Source organism: Melospiza georgiana, chromosome 2, assembly GCF_028018845.1.
Source record: "Melospiza georgiana isolate bMelGeo1 chromosome 2, bMelGeo1.pri, whole genome shotgun sequence".
Classification (NCBI taxonomy): Eukaryota; Metazoa; Chordata; class Aves; order Passeriformes; family Passerellidae; genus Melospiza; species Melospiza georgiana.
The window spans coordinates 119,309,383-119,328,178 of record NC_080431.1 but is presented as its reverse complement, the minus strand read 5'-3'; the positions used below and the strand labels follow the sequence as shown (position 1 = coordinate 119,328,178).

Genomic DNA, 18,796 nt, shown 5'->3' with positions numbered 1-18,796 from the left:
CTGTGATATCACACACTTCTATTCAAACTCCACACCTTTAATCTCAGTTGTATTATTATTGAATTTTGGAAGATCCTCCAGAGCCTCAGGTCAGTGCAGTGTTCTCCTGGGGGTCAGTGCCTGGCAGCACAGAAAGTTTGAAATTCTCAGCAGCCAGGGTTCCAATTTTTGTAAGTTTTCCCTTAAACCCAAGGCCTCTAAGGTTTTTTTTCTTCCCACAGAATAGATTTCGCTGAGAACTTTTGGCCTTCCCTTCCAGGGGCTCTGGGCCATGACTGGTGAGGTAATTCCTCACAAAAACAATGCTCCTGTATGCTTAAAAAACCAACTTGTAACCAGCCCTTTGCTCTGTGCTGATAAACAATTAATAATCTCCCACAATATTTATTCCCAATGCCTTCCACTCCAAGGCTTCCCAGCCCCAGCTGTTCTGGGGGAGGCCAATGTCCAAGCCAGCCAGCATCAGCCCCTGACTCCTGATTAACAATTAACAAACCCATTATTGATTTGTCATTACTAACAACAGCTTTATGGGCAATTGTTTCCAGCTCCTTCAGTCTCAGAAGAGGCAATTTTTCAGCTCTGAGAGTCTGAAAGGCAATAAGCAACATTTCAACAAATGTGGAGCTTCTCCATATCACTTACAGTTGTTGTTGCTAATTGGAGAGCAGTTAATTCAGCTTTTATTAAGGAAACTTCTGGCTGTGCAATAAAGGAACTGAGGAACACTTTGCTGTGTCAGGTCTGCAGTTTATTTTCTGTTTCCAAGGCACACATCACAAATCCCAGCCACAAACTCTGCTGCAGAGAATGAAAACATATTTTTTTGAGTTTTGAAGCTTTTAGTACCACAATAATTAAGTACCAGAATATAAATCAGTAATTATTTATTGATATATTAATAACACCAACTGATTATGTTTGGCTACAAATGATGGATCAGTGCTATTTTTATTTTCACCTAATTCCATTTAGTTCTGATAGCAAGGAATGTCTGTCCAACAGCAATTCTGGTCTTGAGCCTCCCCCAAGACAGATCACAGCTCTAGAACAGCCCCATACTCTTTACAAACCCCTGTGCAGCCTCCAGAACAGCTCTGGATCCTGGAAAATTCTACTGTGATGAGAGATAAGGCACCTGCTTCCTGATCCCAGCTCCATGAGACCCATCCCAGGGGAGAGGGAAAAGGGAGTGATGGAGTTAGGAATGAAATCAGGAAAATGAGCTCATCCCTGAGCTCACCAGGGTTTGACAGTTTTGTCACTGACAAATTGGCCATGAGGAGCATCAGCACTGGAAGGCAGGAGGGCCAAATACACGGGGGTCTCAGCCCCCTCCTCGGGGGACTTGGGGGCCTTGGGACCTGCCATGTCTGTCCTCACCCAGCCAGGGCAGCAGGCGTTGAGGAGGATGTGCTCGCCCTTCCTCTGCTCGTCCAGCAGCCGCGCTTGGATCCTGGACAGGACAGTGACCCCGATTTTGGACACGCCATAGGCAGTGTTTGGCCAGCCCTCCTTCTCATGGACACCTCTCTTGGTGTCCTCCACAAATTTGGTCATGAGCTGCACCAGCTCCTCCTCAGTGATGGTGTCACTGCGGAATTTCTGCTGCAGCTCCTGGCTGCAGCCCCGCAGGGCTGAGCAGCTCACCATGCTGGAGACATTCACCACCCGGCCTGGAAAGAGAATAAAAATCAATTATTTACACACATCTTCTGTCACAGGCATAGTTTGTGAAAAAATCCATTGCTAGGATTTTTTCTCCTGAGAAGCCTCAGAGGAAAACAATGATTATCTGGATTATCTGCTGCTGTGGAATGCAAAAGGTGCAGCTTGGACTGGTCCATCTTGGTTGTGTTTTATTAATGGCCAATCACAGTCCAGCTATCTCAGACTTTCTGGTCAGTCACAAGAATTTTTATCATTCCATTCCCTTCTATTCCTTTCAAGTCTTCTGATGAAATCCTTTCTTCTATTCTTTTAGCATATACTTTTCTTTTAATATTATATAATAAAAAAATAAATCAGCCTTCTGCAACATGGAGTCAATTCTCATCTCTCCCCTCATCCTGGGACCCCTGGGAACACCAGCACATTTTCAGCTCCCACTGAAGTGGGGCTGCTCTCCAGTTCTGGATTCACTCCTCAGGTGAATATCTGTAAAATATTTTAGCTGGGTTGTTTTGCAGAGCTCCTGGAAAATCAGATGAACTCAATGTTCTGATTTCTAGTAAATACCATGAAAGTTAATTTAAGGTGTGAACCCGCAAAAGTTTCAGATAAACATCCAGGAAACAACTTTACAATCAGCAGGTATACTCTTACTACAGCAGAAATATCACCTGGAGATTTACAAATTCAAGGATTTATCTCCCAGCACTTCAGTAAGAGGAACAAGCCAGCTGAATCAGTAAATCACTCATCTCCAAAATGATGTTTCACTGTTTCCCCTCTTACCTGCCACTTCTGGTGATGAATTTGGTGACTTAATCTTAAAAGCCACAGAAATTAATGCTGTTAATGACTTTATTAACAGTCATCCTTCCATGCAGTACAAGAGCACTAGACTGCAACCTTGGCACTGTTTCCTCCCTCCCCAAATTCACTCACTCTGTTTATTCCTTCTCCCTCAGGAAACAAAAACCTGTATTTCATCTACTTGACTTCTTTTTTCCTTGAAAACCTCAATGTATTTAAATATTAGGAGAGACCACATTTCCTTTATAGCAGCAAACACATCTGAACACTGCTGCAGAGGCTGAGACTGGAGAGGATTTCCCATTGAAAAGGGCCAAAACTCAAACAAAACTCTTTCTCCACTTGTTATGTTTCACTCACCATAAGGCTTCATAAGAGGCAGCAATTCTGTGCAAACATTCCTGGTTGCAAAAAAGTTTGTCTTCAGTGTAACCTCAGCTTGGACTGCAAATGGAGTGGGGTCATCAACTGGTCATAAAAGGAAGGAGGGGAAAAAAATAACAAAAGTTAGAACTGTAACACTGTTTGAACAGAAGTTACCAAACCCCAAATAACAACAATTAGAATTGTAACACTGTTTGAATAGAAGTTACCAAACCCCAAACAACAACAATTAGAATTGTAACACTGTTTGAATAGAATACCAAACCCAAAATGTTTATCTTAGTTGCTGTTTTTAATACTTAGAAAACAGGTACATGATCACAGACTGGGCAGGTGTTCATGGTTTCCAAATCCAAATAATTCAGAAATTGTAACAAGTCATTATTGGATGTGATAATTCAAAAGAGAAACTGTAACAGGTCATTATTTGATGTGGTTTTTGTTGTAAGACATGTTTAATGACCCACACTCATTTGCAAATCACTCAATTGCATTTAAATCTCACACATGAAGCCAGATGATGAGCCACGGCCAGGGTTATGGCAGGGGGAGAACTGAAATCCTACAGAACCCCAAATCCTGCCTTCCTTGTGAGGGAGAACTTCCCCACACCCCAAACCCCACTCATGTGCCTAACAGGGTACATGGGAACATCCTGAAATTCCATGGTTTAAAGAAGCTTTATTAGACAACTCTTCCCAGAGAGGCTCATCCAGAAGACAACCACAGCTCCAGCACCATCTGATACAGGAAGTTTTTGCTGGTTCTAGGACTTAGCTGCAGAAATGCAGCACAAAACCAAAATAACAAAACTGAATGGCAAATCTAATCTTTGACAGGCTGCAATAGCACATAATGCTACAACTAAGAAAGGAAAGCATAAATTCTGGGATGGCAGCAAAAACTTGGTGAGGCAAGAAACAATCTTGGGTAGAAATACCAATGTGGGAAGCAAAATTGGTAACCATGGGAGAAGCATCACAGCAAGTTGTTACACAGATGTTACACCCTGTGTGCTTGATACTCACAGCAACAGTTCCTTTATCAGTTAAACAGTTTAACTGAGAATAAAACAGTTTTAACAGTTAAAGTCTAACAGTTCCTAAATTCTGTGACCTGCTGCTGACTCAGTTGTTGTCAGTTTGAGGAAAGTCAAGGCTGAACATCTGGAAGTGATATTTTAACTGCTGCTGGAATCCTTGCTGAGCACACCCTGAAGCTCAGACAATTCTATTAAGAGCTGCCTCCCAAGAAGCTGATCTTAAGCAATTTTCCTATAAAGTAACAAGCAAAAGAGCCAGGAGATCATCACTGCACTCCCACTCCATGAGAAGCTCCCTGCTCTCTCTCAGTGTGAAGCTGTTCCCCCTTGGAATGCCCCAATTAGGCCACCCCAAAGCTTCTCCTGTGCAGGTGAACAATGCCAGCTGTGCCAGCCTTTCCTGCCAGCAGAGCTGCTCCATCCCTCTGCCCATCCTGGAGCCTCCTCTGGGCTCTGCAGCAGCTCCAGCTCCTCCCTGGCTGGGGCAGCTCTGCAGGTGGGGTCTGACCTGAGGGGGGAACAGGGGCACAATCCCCTCCATAAAACCACCAGCCAGACTTGTGATTTGCTCTGTCTGGAGCAAATTCTGATTCTGGATTTCATACACTCAACAAAAATTTATCCTTCCACCTTGAAACTGCTGGGTCCTTCTCACTTTCCCTGCCTTTCTGCCCACTGGGAGGTGAAAGGGTTAAATTCTTGCCCAGCACAGCAGGATTTGAGTGGTTTAGAGGCGACTGAATGGCCTGGGGACAGCAAAGCCCACCCAGGGACAATGAAGGTGCTTTTCCATCAGCTGGAATCCCTGAGCAGACAGAGAGTGCACAGAACAGAGCAGGGGGTGGAGAAGAGAGAACACAGCAGCTCCCTGAGGCACAGGGAGCCATTCCCAATGGAGATGGGCACTGAGGCAAGGAACCCAGCCCAGCTCACTGCCCCGTGTGCCTCAGCACTTCACGCCGTGCAAACACAACCCTCAGGGAAGCACGTTTACAGAAACATGGAATTGTTACAGCTGGCACAGCCCTGCCAGCCCACGGAGTGCCAGCTGTGCCCCATGGCCACAGAGCACTCAGTGCCACCTCCAGGGCACACCTGCAGGGATGGGCACTGCAAAGCTCCCCGGGCAAACCCTGCCAAGGCCTGAGCTCCCTTTCCATGGGCAAATTGCTGCTGCTGTCCCAGCTGAGCCTGCCCTGGCACATTGCTCTCACACCATCCTTAAGATGGGAAGTTTGCCCAAGCAAAAATGCAGCATGGCACTGGCACAGAAGTGTTGGATGCACCCACTGCCCTCTCCACAGAACACAGGAGCACTTCCCACCTTTAAAAGCAATACCAGCATTGTTCACGTTGATCCCTCCATATTCTCCTTGAGGAAGTCCAGGCCCTCCTTGGGCACCTCCAGAGATGGATGGGCACTGCAAACCTCCCTGGGCAGCCCTTGCCAAGGCCTGAGCTCCCTTTCCATGGAGAAATTCCTTCTGGGATCGAATCTGACCCTCCCCTGGCACACTGTTCTCACATCATCCCTAAGATGGGAAGTTTGCCCAAGCAGAAATGCAGCAGAAGCGTTGGGTGCACGCCCTGCCCTCTGCACAGGAGCACCCCGGGAGAGCCCCGCCCACCTTTGAAGGCGATGCCGGCGTTGTTCACCAGCACGTTGATCCCTCCGTACTTGTCCCTGAGGAAGTCGCGCAGCGCTCGGATGCTCTGCAGGTCGTCGATGTCCAGCTGGTGGAAGAGCGGGCGCAGCCCCTCCTGCTGGAGCTGTGCCACGGCGGCCTGGCCGCGGCCGGGGTCCCGCGAGGTCAGGTACACATCCCCCGGGAACTGCCGGCACAGCGCCCGCACGATGGACAGCCCGATGCCCTTGTTGGAGCCCGTCACCACGGCCACCGGCACGCTGGACATTGTCCCCTGGGAACGGGAGCCGAGGGCACGGGAACTGCCGGCAGCAAGGGAAAGGCCAGTCACACACACAAAATGGCTGCCTGGAAAGGAATCAGGAACATGGCATGGGTTGGGTTGGAAGGGACTGTGGAAACCCAGGGCACTTCCTCTGTCTGCTCTGGGGTGCACTGACTCTGACCCTCATCCATGGAGAAAGTCTCCTAAACTCCAGAATAGACTGGAATCCACAAAAGTGTGAAACAGATTATAGAGAGCAGTGTAGGTGGATCACTTCCTGAGAAATTGAGGTTTTTGGGTTTTTAGTCTGTTGCGGATGGCAGCAAGATGGGGGGCACAGGGTGTTGCCCTGGGCTGCTTCTCAAGCTTCTTCTTCCTCCTTCTCCATGGGTTTGGGTGGCATTTTGTAACTGGGCAGAAAAGTCCCCATTGCAGCTCTGTGGGATCAGTTATTGGGTTAAAAGGGAAAATAATCCAGGTGTCAGTTCTTAATTGGATAGTTCAGTCATAAAAGACCTTGGAACAAGAGACTGTCGGCCATTTTGTGCCTTCTAATGAAAAGCTGCAGAACTTACAGCAGTGAGACTGTTTTACTGATAACAAATAATAAACTCTTAAATCCGAACATGAAACATCATTTTGAGTGCCTTCAATCCAAACCCAGAGAAACCAAAAACTAAAACTCTCACAACCTTAAAGATTATCTCGTTGCCATGGACACCTTCCACTATCACAGGTCACTCCCATCCAACCTGGCCTGGAACATTTCCAGCAGTGTGGAGCCTCCCTGGGTAAGTGTTTTTTCTTTAAAATATTATTTAAAATTCCACCTCAGATAATGTGAAACTACGTGTAAATTCCTAAGGCAACACGAGGTATTCACAGAGATATCTGGTGTTAAGTGTTCTGAAGAAAAGCCAACCAGCGATGGCTAAAAAGAAGAAATGTCTCGACTAAAAATTACCAGTGACTAATCTTTCATACTAAATTAACTTTTTGTAGGAGTAAGCTTTTCTGCACTTACACCTCACAGAAAGACTTTCCACCTTTTAGGAATATTCAATTGGGTCAGCTCAAGTTGTGCTGAAAACCTCAGGCTCCAAACCTGAGCAACCTGGTTTAGTGCAAGGTATCCCAGTCCATGGCAAGGGCTGGAACTGCATGATCTTTAAGGTCTCAAACAATATTTTAAAAAGGATGGGGTATCTTTATCTTCTAGTGCCAGGCAGGAGGAACACTTACAGCCTATTCCGGGAAAAACAGCAGAGCACAGGCTGACTACAACGGCTGGTTGTGTAACACAGCATCCGAAAACTGCTTGCTGCTTTTCTAACAGATACAGTGCATTTAAAGAGCTGCATTTCCCCCACAAAAATAAGTTTAAACGCTGGCTTTGCCCCCTTTTGACATCATTACCATCTCTTTCTTCCTAATTTACTTACTTCCTAATTTACTAAGCAGGCATCCAGGGAATACACAACACTCCAGGAATCTCCAGAGTGACGCCCCAGGGTCAGGAACGCCATTCCCCCCTCACCGCAAGTCTCCCTCTGTCCCCCCTTGTCCCGTCCCCCTCACGGGAGGGAACCCGCGCGCCGCCATCAACCCCGACGCCCTCAGGGGGGACACCGGAGTGAAGCGTCCGATGGAGGGGACACCCAAAACCCATCACCCACCTCCAGCACCGCGGGCACCTCTCCCTCGTCCCTCAGCTCCACACAGCGAGGACAGAGCACCTTAAATCCAAAGTACAGACAGCCACACACCGCGGGGAAGGGAGATGGAGACGCCCCTAAGATGGCGGGGCAGCCCCGCCTCAGGGGCGGGAGAGCGGGCGGGCACTCGCGCAGAGGGACAGCGAGGGAGTGTCGGTGTTTGTGTCCCCTTTGCAGGTGGGTTTGGGATACCGGGGAGCAATTCCAGCCCGGGAGAGACTCGGGAATCACAGTCTGGGCTGGCAGGGGAGGACGCGGTTGGGGCTCCCGGGGCAGTGCGCGAAGCACGGGCGGTCCCTCAGGAAGTTCCGCTCCCGCAGCGCTGCCGGGGCCGGTTCTGTCCCTCCCAGCCCGGGGATTTGTGCCGAGCGGGGAATGGAGGTTGGTTAGCACAGGATTCCCAGTTCTGGGGTGGGATGGGATGATAGGGGATGGGGTTTGGACTCGATGATCTCTGAGGATTTTCTACCCAAAGGAACGGGATGTGATGCAGGGCCGGCCTCTGAGGAGCCCGAGCTCCCGGCTCCCTGCGGCCCCTCCGTCCTGACAGGGAAAAGCTGCGCTTCGAGCTTCAGTTCAGGGCAATTTTAGCAAAAGGAAAGAGATCAGGGAAAGGTTCTTCCCCCAGAGGGTGCTGGCAGTGCCCAGGCTGCCCAGGGAATGGGCACGGCCCCGAGGCTGCCACAGCTCCAGGAGCCTTTGGCCGGCGCTGCCAGGGATGCCCGGGCTGGGCTTGGTGGGCTCTGGGCAGGGCAGGCCTGGCACTGGGGGATCCTTGTGAACTCAGGATATTCCATAAGTCCATGAAATATCATCCAATCTCATCCCATCCCATCCCCATGGCAGGGACACCTCCCACTGTCCCAGGCTGCTCCAGCCTCAGTGCCCAGCCTGGCCTTGGGCACTGCCAGGGATGCAGGGGCAGCCCCAGATGCTCTGGGCACCCTGTGCCAGCGCCTGCCCACCCTCACAGTAATAAATTTGACTTTAAATGTTTCTAAATCAGTTATTTTAAATTTTTTTTTAATTCAGGTTGTCTAAAAAAGGCAAAATCTGTTGCTTAATATGAAGAAAAGCAGAGGTCGGACAGGTCGAAAGAGAAGAAGGAAACACTTGAAGAGTTTTATGGATGGAGGTATCATCATACCTGGAAGTTAAATAAGAAAATAACCAATTGTTCCTCAAGGTGTCACTTTATTATTTATATTTTCAAAAGCCTTTGTGCTTGGAAAATTACATTCATAAATGTTAGCTTTTTTATATGCAAATATCTGAGTGTTAGTTTACAGTCCCAAGCAGAGCAAGGTGAATTTTCTGAGCTCACTTTTCTGCCTAATGGCAAATATTACATTATTCTAAAATTCCTTGGATATGCTGAATAACTCACACATTTCTGAGACTTCCCAGTGCCCACAGACCCCGAATTTATTTAGTTTAATTCTTTCTTGCCATTTTGTTAGGCTTTAAAATGTCCAAAATGCAGTTTCTCTGGCTATGCAGTAAAATGTTTATGTTTCCTTTATTGTCTATCAGAATGCTCTTTAACAGCATTAATTTATTTTTCTGTTTTTAGTGAACTGCAGTCACAAGCTGGAATACATAAAACTTAAGAAGTGGCTAAAAGAGAGAGGATTTGAAGACAGTAATTTAAGGCCAGCAGAATTCTGGGGTAATGCTTTAATTATTTCTTGATGGTACAAATTTCTGAATATTCTAAGAATTTTAGATTCCTGCTTTCATTTTGAATTATGATCCTGTCTGGCATCAGAAAAAAAAAAAGATACTGATACTCTTCCAAGGATACTTGTAATGTCAATTTAACATGAAAAAATAGAATGGAGGTCTGAAAAAGCCAAAATTTGAAGTGTTAACAAAACAGTTTTTGGAATTTAACCTTGTTATAATTTGTTTATCTTTTTATCCCCAAGCAAGTTCAGCAGAGAGCTGAGGTTCACTTAGTAATCTTTACAGTAAAGATTTATACTTATATTTTTTCTCTTTCTGTAGGTTTTATTTAAAACATTTTGTAGCATTATAGACAGAGCAGAAAGAACAGAATGGATCAGAGAAAAATATTGTGACAAGAAATGCTAAAGTTCAGTTAAAACTCTGAAACCAAGAGCTGCAGCTGGTGATGAAGGATTTGTGTGAGGAAAAAATGGAGAAAAAGAAGGTGAATAATTGCTATGAGTGGGAGGAAAAAAAAGCTGAACAATTGCTAGAATTAGACAGCAAATGCTGCAGGATATGCAGGGAAAAGATCCTGAAAAATAAAGGAAATTGGAGAAAAATAAATGAGGTGTATCTAGAGCAGCCCACAATTGAATTTATGTTTTGTTACACGTGCTGCCTGTTCTTTTAGAGCTGTTCCTTGCTGCCCTGATCCCTGATTTTCCATATCTGCATTTATTTACTCCTGCCCTTTGTTCCTTCTTCAGGGACAGGCAGGGGATTGATGACAACAAAAGCTCTCCAGGTGAGTGATGCTGTTGGTGATGCAGGAGCCCTTCAGGTTTTTCCATTTAATGATTTTTGCAACAAGCAAAGCTCAGAAATCCCTTGTGAATGGAATTTCTGACTTTTGGACTGTGGCAGCCAGAATGTGACCCCACCAGTCCCCATAGTAATGAAATGAGTCTTTCCAGTTGATTTTTACTGGGTTTGTGTGTAATTTCTTTCCTCCTCCCTCCAAGGCAGGAGATGTGATTATTTCACTGCCTGAGAAGTGTTTGCTCACCACCAGCACCGTGCTCAGCAGCTGCCTGGGAGGGCACATTGAGAGGTAGGTGACAAGGGACACTTGGTGGCCTTCAGTGGGGTTTTCAGCAGGGGTGAACCCTCTGAAGGGGTGGTGGAGCTTGAAAGTGAAAATCCTGAGTGGTGCCAGCATTTCAGGGGTGTGGAATGCTCAGACAGGGAAAAGTTTTGTTAAATACTGAACATCTGATAAATGCTGAACATGTGATAAATCCTGAACATCTGATAAATACCGAACATCTGATAAATACTGAGCATCTGATAAATCCTGAACATCTGATAAATCCTGAACATCTGATAAATCCTGGACATCTGATAAATCCTGAACATCTGATAAATCCTGAACATCTGATAAATCCTGGACATTTGCTAAATACTGAACATCTGATAAATCCTGGACATCTGATAAATCCTGAGCATCTGATAAATCCTGAACATCTGATAAATCCTGAACATCTGATAAATACTGCACATCTGATAAATACTGAACATCTGATAAATACTGAGCATTTGCTAAATACTGCACATCTGATAAATCCTGGACATTTGCTAAATACTTAGCATTTGATAAAGTACTGAACATCTGATAAATCCTGAACATCTGATAAATCCTGAACATCTGATAAATACTGAACATTTGCTAAATACTGAACATCTGATAAATCCTGAACATCTGATAAATACTGAGCATCTGATAAATCCTGAACATTTGCTAAATACTGAGCATCTGATAAATCCTGGACATTTGCTAAATACTGAACATTTGCTAAATACTGAACATTTGCTAAATCCTGAACACCTGATAAATCCTGAACATCTGATAAATCCTGTACATCTGAAAAATCCTGAGCATATGATAAATCCTGAACATCTGATAAATACTGAACATGTGATAAATCCTGAACATCTGATAAATACTGAACACCTGATAAATCCTGAACATCTGATAAGTACTGAGCATCTGAAATCCTGAACATCTGATAAATCCTGAACATCTGATAAATCCTGTACATCTGATAAATCCTGAACATCTGCTAAATCCTGAACATGTGATAAGTACTGAGCATCCCCTTTTAGCTTGGCACAGCTGGAGAGGGCACAGGCTGCAGCTGGAGCTGCCTCAGAGCCTGCTTGGCCCTAAATGCCAGTTAGGAATGGGGTTTGGGCATTTGGGAGCCAGCTTCAATAGGAGAAGGAAGATAAAGCTGGGCTGCAGAGCCAGGGCCTTTGAGAAAATTAGGAACAAATTGGAAATTTGGAGAATTTGGAATATACAATACTTGTGTCTCCTGAAAAAGGCCAGCCCGAGGGGTGCACCTGGAATTGTTATTAAATCCAGCTTTTATTGCCCCGTGGAAATCAGCCACAGCACTTGGAGATGAACTACAAAGAAGTTTGAAATAGAAACTGTTTGTAACTTCAGAGAGCTCTGAGAGAGGTAAAACTGCTGTGCCCATGTCCCATCTCACCCCTGCGGGTCTGCTGCATTGCTGTTTTTATTATTATTTTATCTCGATTTTTCTTTCATTTTTATTTTTATTTTTATTTTTATTTTTATTTTTATTTTATTTTTAGTTTACTTTTAGTTTACTTTTAATTTTTATTTTACTTTTTGCTTTTTTATTTTTATTTCTTTTCTATTTTTATTTCATTTTTATTTTATTTTATTTTATTTTTATTTTTACTTTTATTTATTTTATTTTTATGTTTACTTTTTAATTTTAAGTTTTAATTTCTTTTACTTTTTTATTTTTACTTTGTACTTTTATTTATTTTTCTTTCTATTTTTATTTTTCTCTTTTCTTATTCTTTTTATTCCTATTTCATTTTTACTTTTGTTTATTTTTATTTATTTTTAATATTTATTTAAATATTTATTTTTATTTTTATTTAATATTTACTTAATATTTGTTTATTTTTATTTTTAATTTTAATTTATTTTTATTTTTATTTTTATTTTTATTTATTTTAATTTTCCTTTCTATTTTATTTTTTATCCTTATTTTATTTTTCTTTCTATTTTTTCTTTCTTTTCTTTTACCTTTTTACCTTTATTTAATTTTTTTTTACCTCTTTAAAACTTTTTAATTTTTATTTTTACCTTTTATTTTTTATTTCTATTTTTTAAACAAAATTCTATCTCAACTTTAATATTTACTTTTATTTTTATTTAATATTTATTTAATATTTTTATTTTTATTTTTATTTTTATTTTTATTTTTATTTATTACCTTTATATTTATTTATTTACCTTTTTTAAACTTTTTATTTTTATTTTTGCCTTTTATTTTTATTTCTATTTTTTAAACAAAATTCTATCTCAATTTTAATATTTATTTTTATTTTTATTTAATAGTTTTATTTATTTTTATTTTTATTTTTATTTATTTTAATTTTCCTTTCTATTTTATTTTTATCCTTATTTTATTTTTCTTTCTAATTTTTCTTTCTTTTCTTTTACCTTTTTATTTTTCTTTCTAATTTTTCTTTCTTTTCTTTTACCTTTTTACCTTTATTTATTTTTTTTTACTTTTTTTTTTTTTTACCTTTTATTTTTTATTTCTATTTTTTAAACAAAGTTCTATCTCAATTTTAATGTTATTTTTATTGCATTTTCATTCCCACTAGCTGGAGGCCGCCGGTGTCCCCGCTGCTGGCCCTGTGCACGTTTCTGATAGCAGAGAGACACGCTGGGGACAGATCCCCATGGAAGCCCTACCTGGATGTCCTGCCCAAGACTCACACCTGCCCTGCCTGCCTGGAGCCTGATGTCATCAATCTCCTCCCAAACCCCTTAAAAGAGAAAGCTCAGGAGCAGAAAATGATGATCCAAGAGCTCTTCAGATCCTCCAGAGCTTTCTTCTCTTCCCTGCAGCCTTTATTTGCTGAGAGCACAGGGAGTATTTTTAATTTCAGTGCTTTGGAGTGGGCTTGGTGCACTGTAAATACCAGGACAATCTACATGGAACATCCCCACAGGGACTGTTTCTCCCTGGAGCCAGATGTTTATGCACTGGCACCATATTTAGATTTGCTAAACCACAGCCCAAATGTTCAGGTGAGAGCCTCAAAATAGAGCAGTAAATTTCTTTATTTTTATAAAGTGCACTCTGTCAATGCCATCTGCATTGCTGTGGTGGATGAGGAGTGTGGGGAGGGCAGGGATGGATCTCACAGGGGCAGAAATGGCTCAGCCCCTCAGGGACTGCAGTGCCAGCACCCAGGGAATGGATTCAGAGGGCAGGGCTGGGGGGAATACTGGGAAAGAATCCTGTCCTGGCAGGGTGGGCAGGACTGGCATGGAATCCCATCCCTGCATCCCTGGCAGTGCCCAAGGCCAGGCTGGGCACTGGGGACAGTGGGAGGTGTCCCTGCCATGGCAGGGGTGGAACAAGATGTTTGAATTCCCTGCCAACCCAAACACTCAGTGATGCTGTAATTGAAATATTTCAGTTTGTGCAGCAAAGCCGAGGTGCAGGGAGAGCCCACAGAGCTGGGGGAGTTTGGCATCCAAACCAACTGTTGGGAGGAGCCACTTGTAAACATCCCCTGATCTGATCTGCTGCTGAAAGCAAGACAAATTCCTTGTCCTGACACAAATTCCTTGTCCTGACACAAATTCCTTGTCCTGACACAAATTCCAGGGTCCTGACACAAATTCCTTGTCCTGACACAAATTCCAGGCTCCCTGTGTTACCTCACCTCTGGCTGCAGCCTCAGAGCAGCCTGGGGGCAGTGTAGAGACAATCCCCACCTTGGCAGGCTCTGGGTGCCACCACTGGGCTGGGGCAGCACAGGACAGGCCAACCCTGCATGGAACCATCTGTGTCTGCAGATCTGGGGTCTGCCCCAGAGGTGCCCACAACTGAACAAGAATTTCAATCCTCAGGGGTTTCAAAATTCAAAGGTTTGTTTCCTTTTTCACCCCTTTACCTTTTATTTTTCACTCCCTGAAGGTCAAGGCTGGGTTTAATGAGCGGACAAGGAGCTATGAAATTTGGACAAACTCCCAGTGCAAAAAATACCAGGAGGTTTTGATCTGCTATGGACCTCATGACAACCAGAGGCTGCTGCTGGAATATGGATTTGTGGCCATGGACAACCCTCACAGCAGTGTTTATGTCTCAGCAGGTTGGATTCATGGATTGTCTGAGCACTGAAAGGCACAAAACCTGAGAACTGAGTGTGTGAGTTCTCAAGGAGTGCAAAAGGGTTTGATACCTCTTTAATGATTTAATTTTTGCTTCATTTAAAATATTTTTTGTTACCATTTTATTTAAAAAAATGTTAATAATAACAACTTCTGTGTAGAGATTCCAGCTGGATGTCTTAGATTGCAGCACTGGGGATTGAAATCCAGATCTCCACAAACTGGACTTGCTTGGAGTGTTTCATAACTTCAGGTGGAGTCAGGATTTCTGTTACAGGCACACAATCCTGGAGAGTGCTGATAGCTTTTGAGAATTCTGAAAGTTCTCCAAAATTCAACAGGTTTTGGTCTTAGTCCTACATGAAAAATATGGTTGAAATCTGTTCTCAGAATTGATGATTGTGGTTTCTCATACATACAATTTATTTAAATATTTAAACTGTATTTTTCTGCAGATACTCTCCTCAAATATTTCTCACCACTGGACAAGCAGAGAAAGGCCAAAGTTTCCATTCTAAAGGATCATGGTTTCCTAGAGTAAGTATCTGGAGTAAAAAAAATAGAATTATTTGTTTTTTAACAAACTCACTGCTTGGGAGAGATGGAGAAGTTGTAAACCCCAGTGTCAAAGCTGGAGATCCACCATGGCTGATGTGTCTCAGGAAGAAAAGTCACTCCAAAGCTCCCCTGACCTTCCTCTCATCCCTTGGACTGTGCAGGAACCTGACCTTTGGCTGGGAGGGACCATCCTGGAGACTCCTCACAGCCCTCAAGGTGCTGAGTCTGGCAGCAGAGCAATTGTGAGTTGGGGCAGCCTCAGGATTTATTGGGTGGGTGTGCAGGAGCCTTTGGCTTGGATTGCCTGGAATCACCAGGGTGGGAAGGGACCCCCAGGACCACCCAGTGCCACCCCAGCCCCACCAGCACCACCCCAATCCCTGTCCCCAAGGCCACATCCAGACTGCTCTGGGACAATTCCGTGACTCCAAACCTCCCTGGGCAGCTCAGCCCAAGGCCTGACCACTCTGCCAGGGAAATTTTCTGTGCCAATCTCCAACCTGAGCCTGCCCTGGTGCCATCTGAGGCCATTTCCTCTCCTCCTTTCCCTGCCCCTCCTGTCAGGAGCTGTGCAGAGCACTGAGGTCCCCCCTGAGCCTCCTTTGCTCCAGGCTGAGCCCCCCCAGCTCCCTCAGCTGCTCCTCACAGTTTGTGTTTCCCAGCCATTCAATATTTTCTGTTTCCCCTCACTCTTTGTTCCCTGCTGGCTGTGAGTGCCACACTGGGACAATTTTTGGATCTCCTGTGTCTGATTTGTGGACCCCAGGTGAGAAATGAAAAGAAGAAAGGCAGAGAACACCATTGGCTGTAAACTCCCTCCCCTTTTGCTGCTTTGCTGATTTCCTTTCCTGTATTATTTTCCCTTTCTATTTCAAGCGCCAGATATTCCTCAAGGCTCAGGCTCCTTTCAGGCCTTTTTCCTGTTGGTTTGATGAAATTTTTTATGCTTTTAATGTTTTGATTTCCTTGAGTCATGTGTTCCACAGGCTGGAATTGCAGGGCCAGGGAAGTTGCTGAAATTCATCCCCAGGGACTCTCAGTGCACTTGGAGCATTTATTCCAAATTCCAAATGGCAAATCTGCCTCAGACATCAGGGGTGGGAAATGATTACCTGCACTTTGCTTGGAATAAATGAAATGAGGGAATAAATTAATGAGCCAAGGCTTGTTCAGAGTTGTTTGTGCTTTGAAGATTCGTTGCTGAGTGGAATAAATTGATCTGAGAACTAAAAATAAATCCCTGGGCTGGGTTGTGAGCCCAGGTGAGGGCCAGGGCAGCAGAGCCACGTTTGGCATCCAGCTGGGGAGGGCAGCAAATCATTCTGAATTCTGAATTCTGAATTTTTCAAGCATTTTGGTTGCAGTGCCTGCTGGAGGAGGGTCCTGCTTGGTGGTGTCTCTTCAGCCAGGAATGAGCAGCAGGCTTTGGCTGCAGCAGCAAAAATTTGTCAGTTTTTAATAGAGGAGACCCAGCATGTCCTTGTCCAGGTAACCTGGGAAACAAGGGAGCTCAGATTCCTTTCTCTAGCAGAACAATGTCATTTTCTGAGTGACATTTTGATGATTTTTCCCTTTCCCTTTTTTTTGTTTTTCCTTTTTACTATCAAAGTTTCTCTTGTGAAATTAAAAAACCCCACTATTTTACCATAATCAATAAAATCCTTCCAGATTTCCACAGATTTTCTCTTCATGTCCTCTTAAATAATCAAAAATTTGAATCATTTCATCCCATTTGTCTTAACTCCAGATTTCCCAGTTGAAAAAGGACAAAGAGAAGCTCAAACCCCACCTGGCTCTGGTGGAAATGCTGCGCTCAGAAGACCTCAAGATCCTTCAAAAATCAGCTGAGATTCTTTGCAACACGAATTTAGGAACAGCTTGAGCCCCCTGGAGCTGAGACAGCTGTAATTGCTCAGGGATTATTGCCAGATTATTTCTCTTTTAATGGATTTGGGCAGCAAAGAATAATTAAAAAATTAATCAGAATAATTTTGTTCTTTGCTGTCCTTCACACAAAAGGTTCTGCTGAAGTGGAGAGTTTGAGCTCCTTGGTTTGGAGAAAAGAGAATTCTTTTAAAGGGCATTTCAGGGCAGGACCCTTATTTAAACTGCAGAAACTTCATTTGGAATTGGGATTCTCTTGTGATTATTTTCCATGATGTGATTTTAAAAAGTGTTTATTTTTGTAAATATATTACCTCATTTTCTACCAGACTTGTCTGTTTTATTTTTCTAAAATCCTTCCTGGAGCTGGAACTCCATTTCTCACATCCCTGAGGCCAATTCACTCCAGATTTGCCTAAATTATGTTTTTAAGTCACTTGCCACCATATTTTACTCTCTAATTAGGCCCTGCTCAGTTTAGATTGGATATCAGGATTTTTTTTTTAATGGGAAGGGTTGTAAAACATTGGAACAGGACACCCAGGGCAGAGTCCCCATCCCTGGGACTGCCCAAAACTGTGGATGTGGCACCTGAGGACTTGGTTTGATGGTGACCATGGGGTGATGGTTGGACTTGGAGCTTTCCAGCCTTAGGGATTCTGGGGTTTCCTGGCTCTGGGTGCCTCCTGAGGTTCCTTTGGGTTTGGGGGAATTCTCACCAGATTTTCTGCAGGTCCCCTGTGACTGTTTGACCTTCCTTTAATAAACCCCTTTTCATTCTCTACCACCAGCTGTCTTTCTAATTTTATCATTTTATCACAAAACGGTGCCAGAGTTAAAGGAGATAAGGCTGTTTGGCTGGTTTATTTATATATATTTTTTTTCCTGGGGATGGTTAATTTAAGAACAGCTCCTGTACAGTGTGTCTGGCGAGGTGAATACGAGTTTGACAAAAGTTGATTTGCTTTTCTGGGGGCTCCACATTTATTCCAGGTGCTTTGGAAATGAGCTCTGCTCCTGGAACTCCCACACACCCTCCAGGGAGAGCAGGCAAGGGGGTCTGGAAGTGCAGGAAAGAAGGCAGAGCACAGCAATTTATGTGTATATATATAAATATAACTTAAATTTAAGCTTAAACTTTTTTGATTCAACCTAAACTATGTGCAATACAGGCCTGAGAGCTGAGCTGCCTGAGGAAGCAGCAGCCCTGGGAATGCTCTCTACCTGTTTTACAGAATAAATCAAATTTTCAGAGTGAAAATTCTCCCTCTCAGCCTCTACTTTGAGCTGCAAACAGCATCTCGGTGATGTGCTGACAACATTTCACTCTGGCTCTCTGTTCCCTGGGAAAGGATTGAGCTGGGACCTTACTGTGGGGAAAAAAAAAGAAAAGTTTGATTTCCCTCGTGGTCTAAATTCCCTTTTGGATTGAAGCTGAAATCTGAGCAACAGTGGGAATAAACTCAGCTTCTGCCCTGGAGTGCTGCAAACCTGGGCCAGAGCAGGGCAGGGGGTTGGATTCACTCCCAGCTTGTGCAGGGTCACCCAAAAAATGACATTGAGGGGCTGGAGCTGGGCCAGAGAGGGGAAAAACAACTGGGAAAGGGCTGGAAAGCAAATCCTGGAGCAAAGGAGGCTCAGGGGGGACCTCAGTGCTCTGCACAGCTCCTGGCAGGAGGGGCAGGGAAAGGAGGAGAGGAAATGGCCTCAAATTTCATTCCTATTGGATATTGGGAAAATAAAATCCCTGGCAGAGTGGCCAGGCCTTGGGCTGAGCTGCCCAGGGAGGTTTGGAGTCACGGAATTGTCCCAGAGCAGTCTGGATGTGGCCTTGGGGACAGGGATTGGGGTGGTGCTGGTGGGGCTGGGGTGGCACTGGGTGATCCTGGGGGGCTTTTCCCACCTTGGTGATCCTGG

General features: G+C 44.0%; 2 protein-coding genes across 5 annotated transcripts; one reads left to right on the top strand and one right to left on the bottom strand.

Annotated features, from left to right (window-relative positions):
* Positions 1-729: 729 nt before the first annotated feature.
* CBR1 (carbonyl reductase 1) lies at positions 730-7,594 on the bottom strand. Of its 2 annotated transcripts, none has more exons than XM_058019220.1 (4): positions 7,492-7,594; positions 5,533-5,898; positions 2,839-2,946; positions 730-1,676 (listed from the first exon to the last, which is right to left on the bottom strand). In XM_058019220.1, exons 2-4 carry the CDS (start codon positions 5,816-5,818, stop codon positions 1,240-1,242), a joined length of 831 nt encoding a protein of 276 aa, XP_057875203.1. In that variant the 5' UTR covers positions 5,819-5,898; positions 7,492-7,594; the 3' UTR covers positions 730-1,239. The 2 variants fall into 2 exon arrangements, with proteins under 2 accessions (XP_057875203.1, XP_057875204.1); XM_058019221.1 differs by having other exon boundaries at positions 5,533-5,852; positions 7,492-7,590.
* A 45-nt stretch (positions 7,595-7,639) lies between these two features.
* Positions 7,640-17,637, top strand: SETD4 (SET domain containing 4). Of its 3 annotated transcripts, XM_058019217.1 has the most exons (11): positions 7,640-7,707; positions 8,563-8,665; positions 9,104-9,199; positions 9,969-10,006; positions 10,224-10,312; positions 12,916-13,345; positions 14,244-14,418; positions 14,893-14,974; positions 15,157-15,237; positions 16,360-16,483; positions 16,743-17,637. In XM_058019217.1, the coding sequence occupies exons 2-11, from the start codon at positions 8,596-8,598 to the stop codon at positions 16,875-16,877; spliced, it is 1,320 nt and encodes a 439-aa protein (XP_057875200.1). In that variant the 5' UTR covers positions 7,640-7,707; positions 8,563-8,595; the 3' UTR covers positions 16,878-17,637. The 3 variants fall into 3 exon arrangements, with proteins under 3 accessions (XP_057875200.1, XP_057875201.1, XP_057875202.1); XM_058019218.1 differs by lacking the exon at positions 16,743-17,637 and having other exon boundaries at positions 15,982-16,437; XM_058019219.1 differs by lacking the exons at positions 15,157-15,237; positions 16,360-16,483; positions 16,743-17,637 and having other exon boundaries at positions 14,244-14,474; positions 14,893-14,955.
* Positions 17,638-18,796: the final 1,159 nt, after the last annotated feature.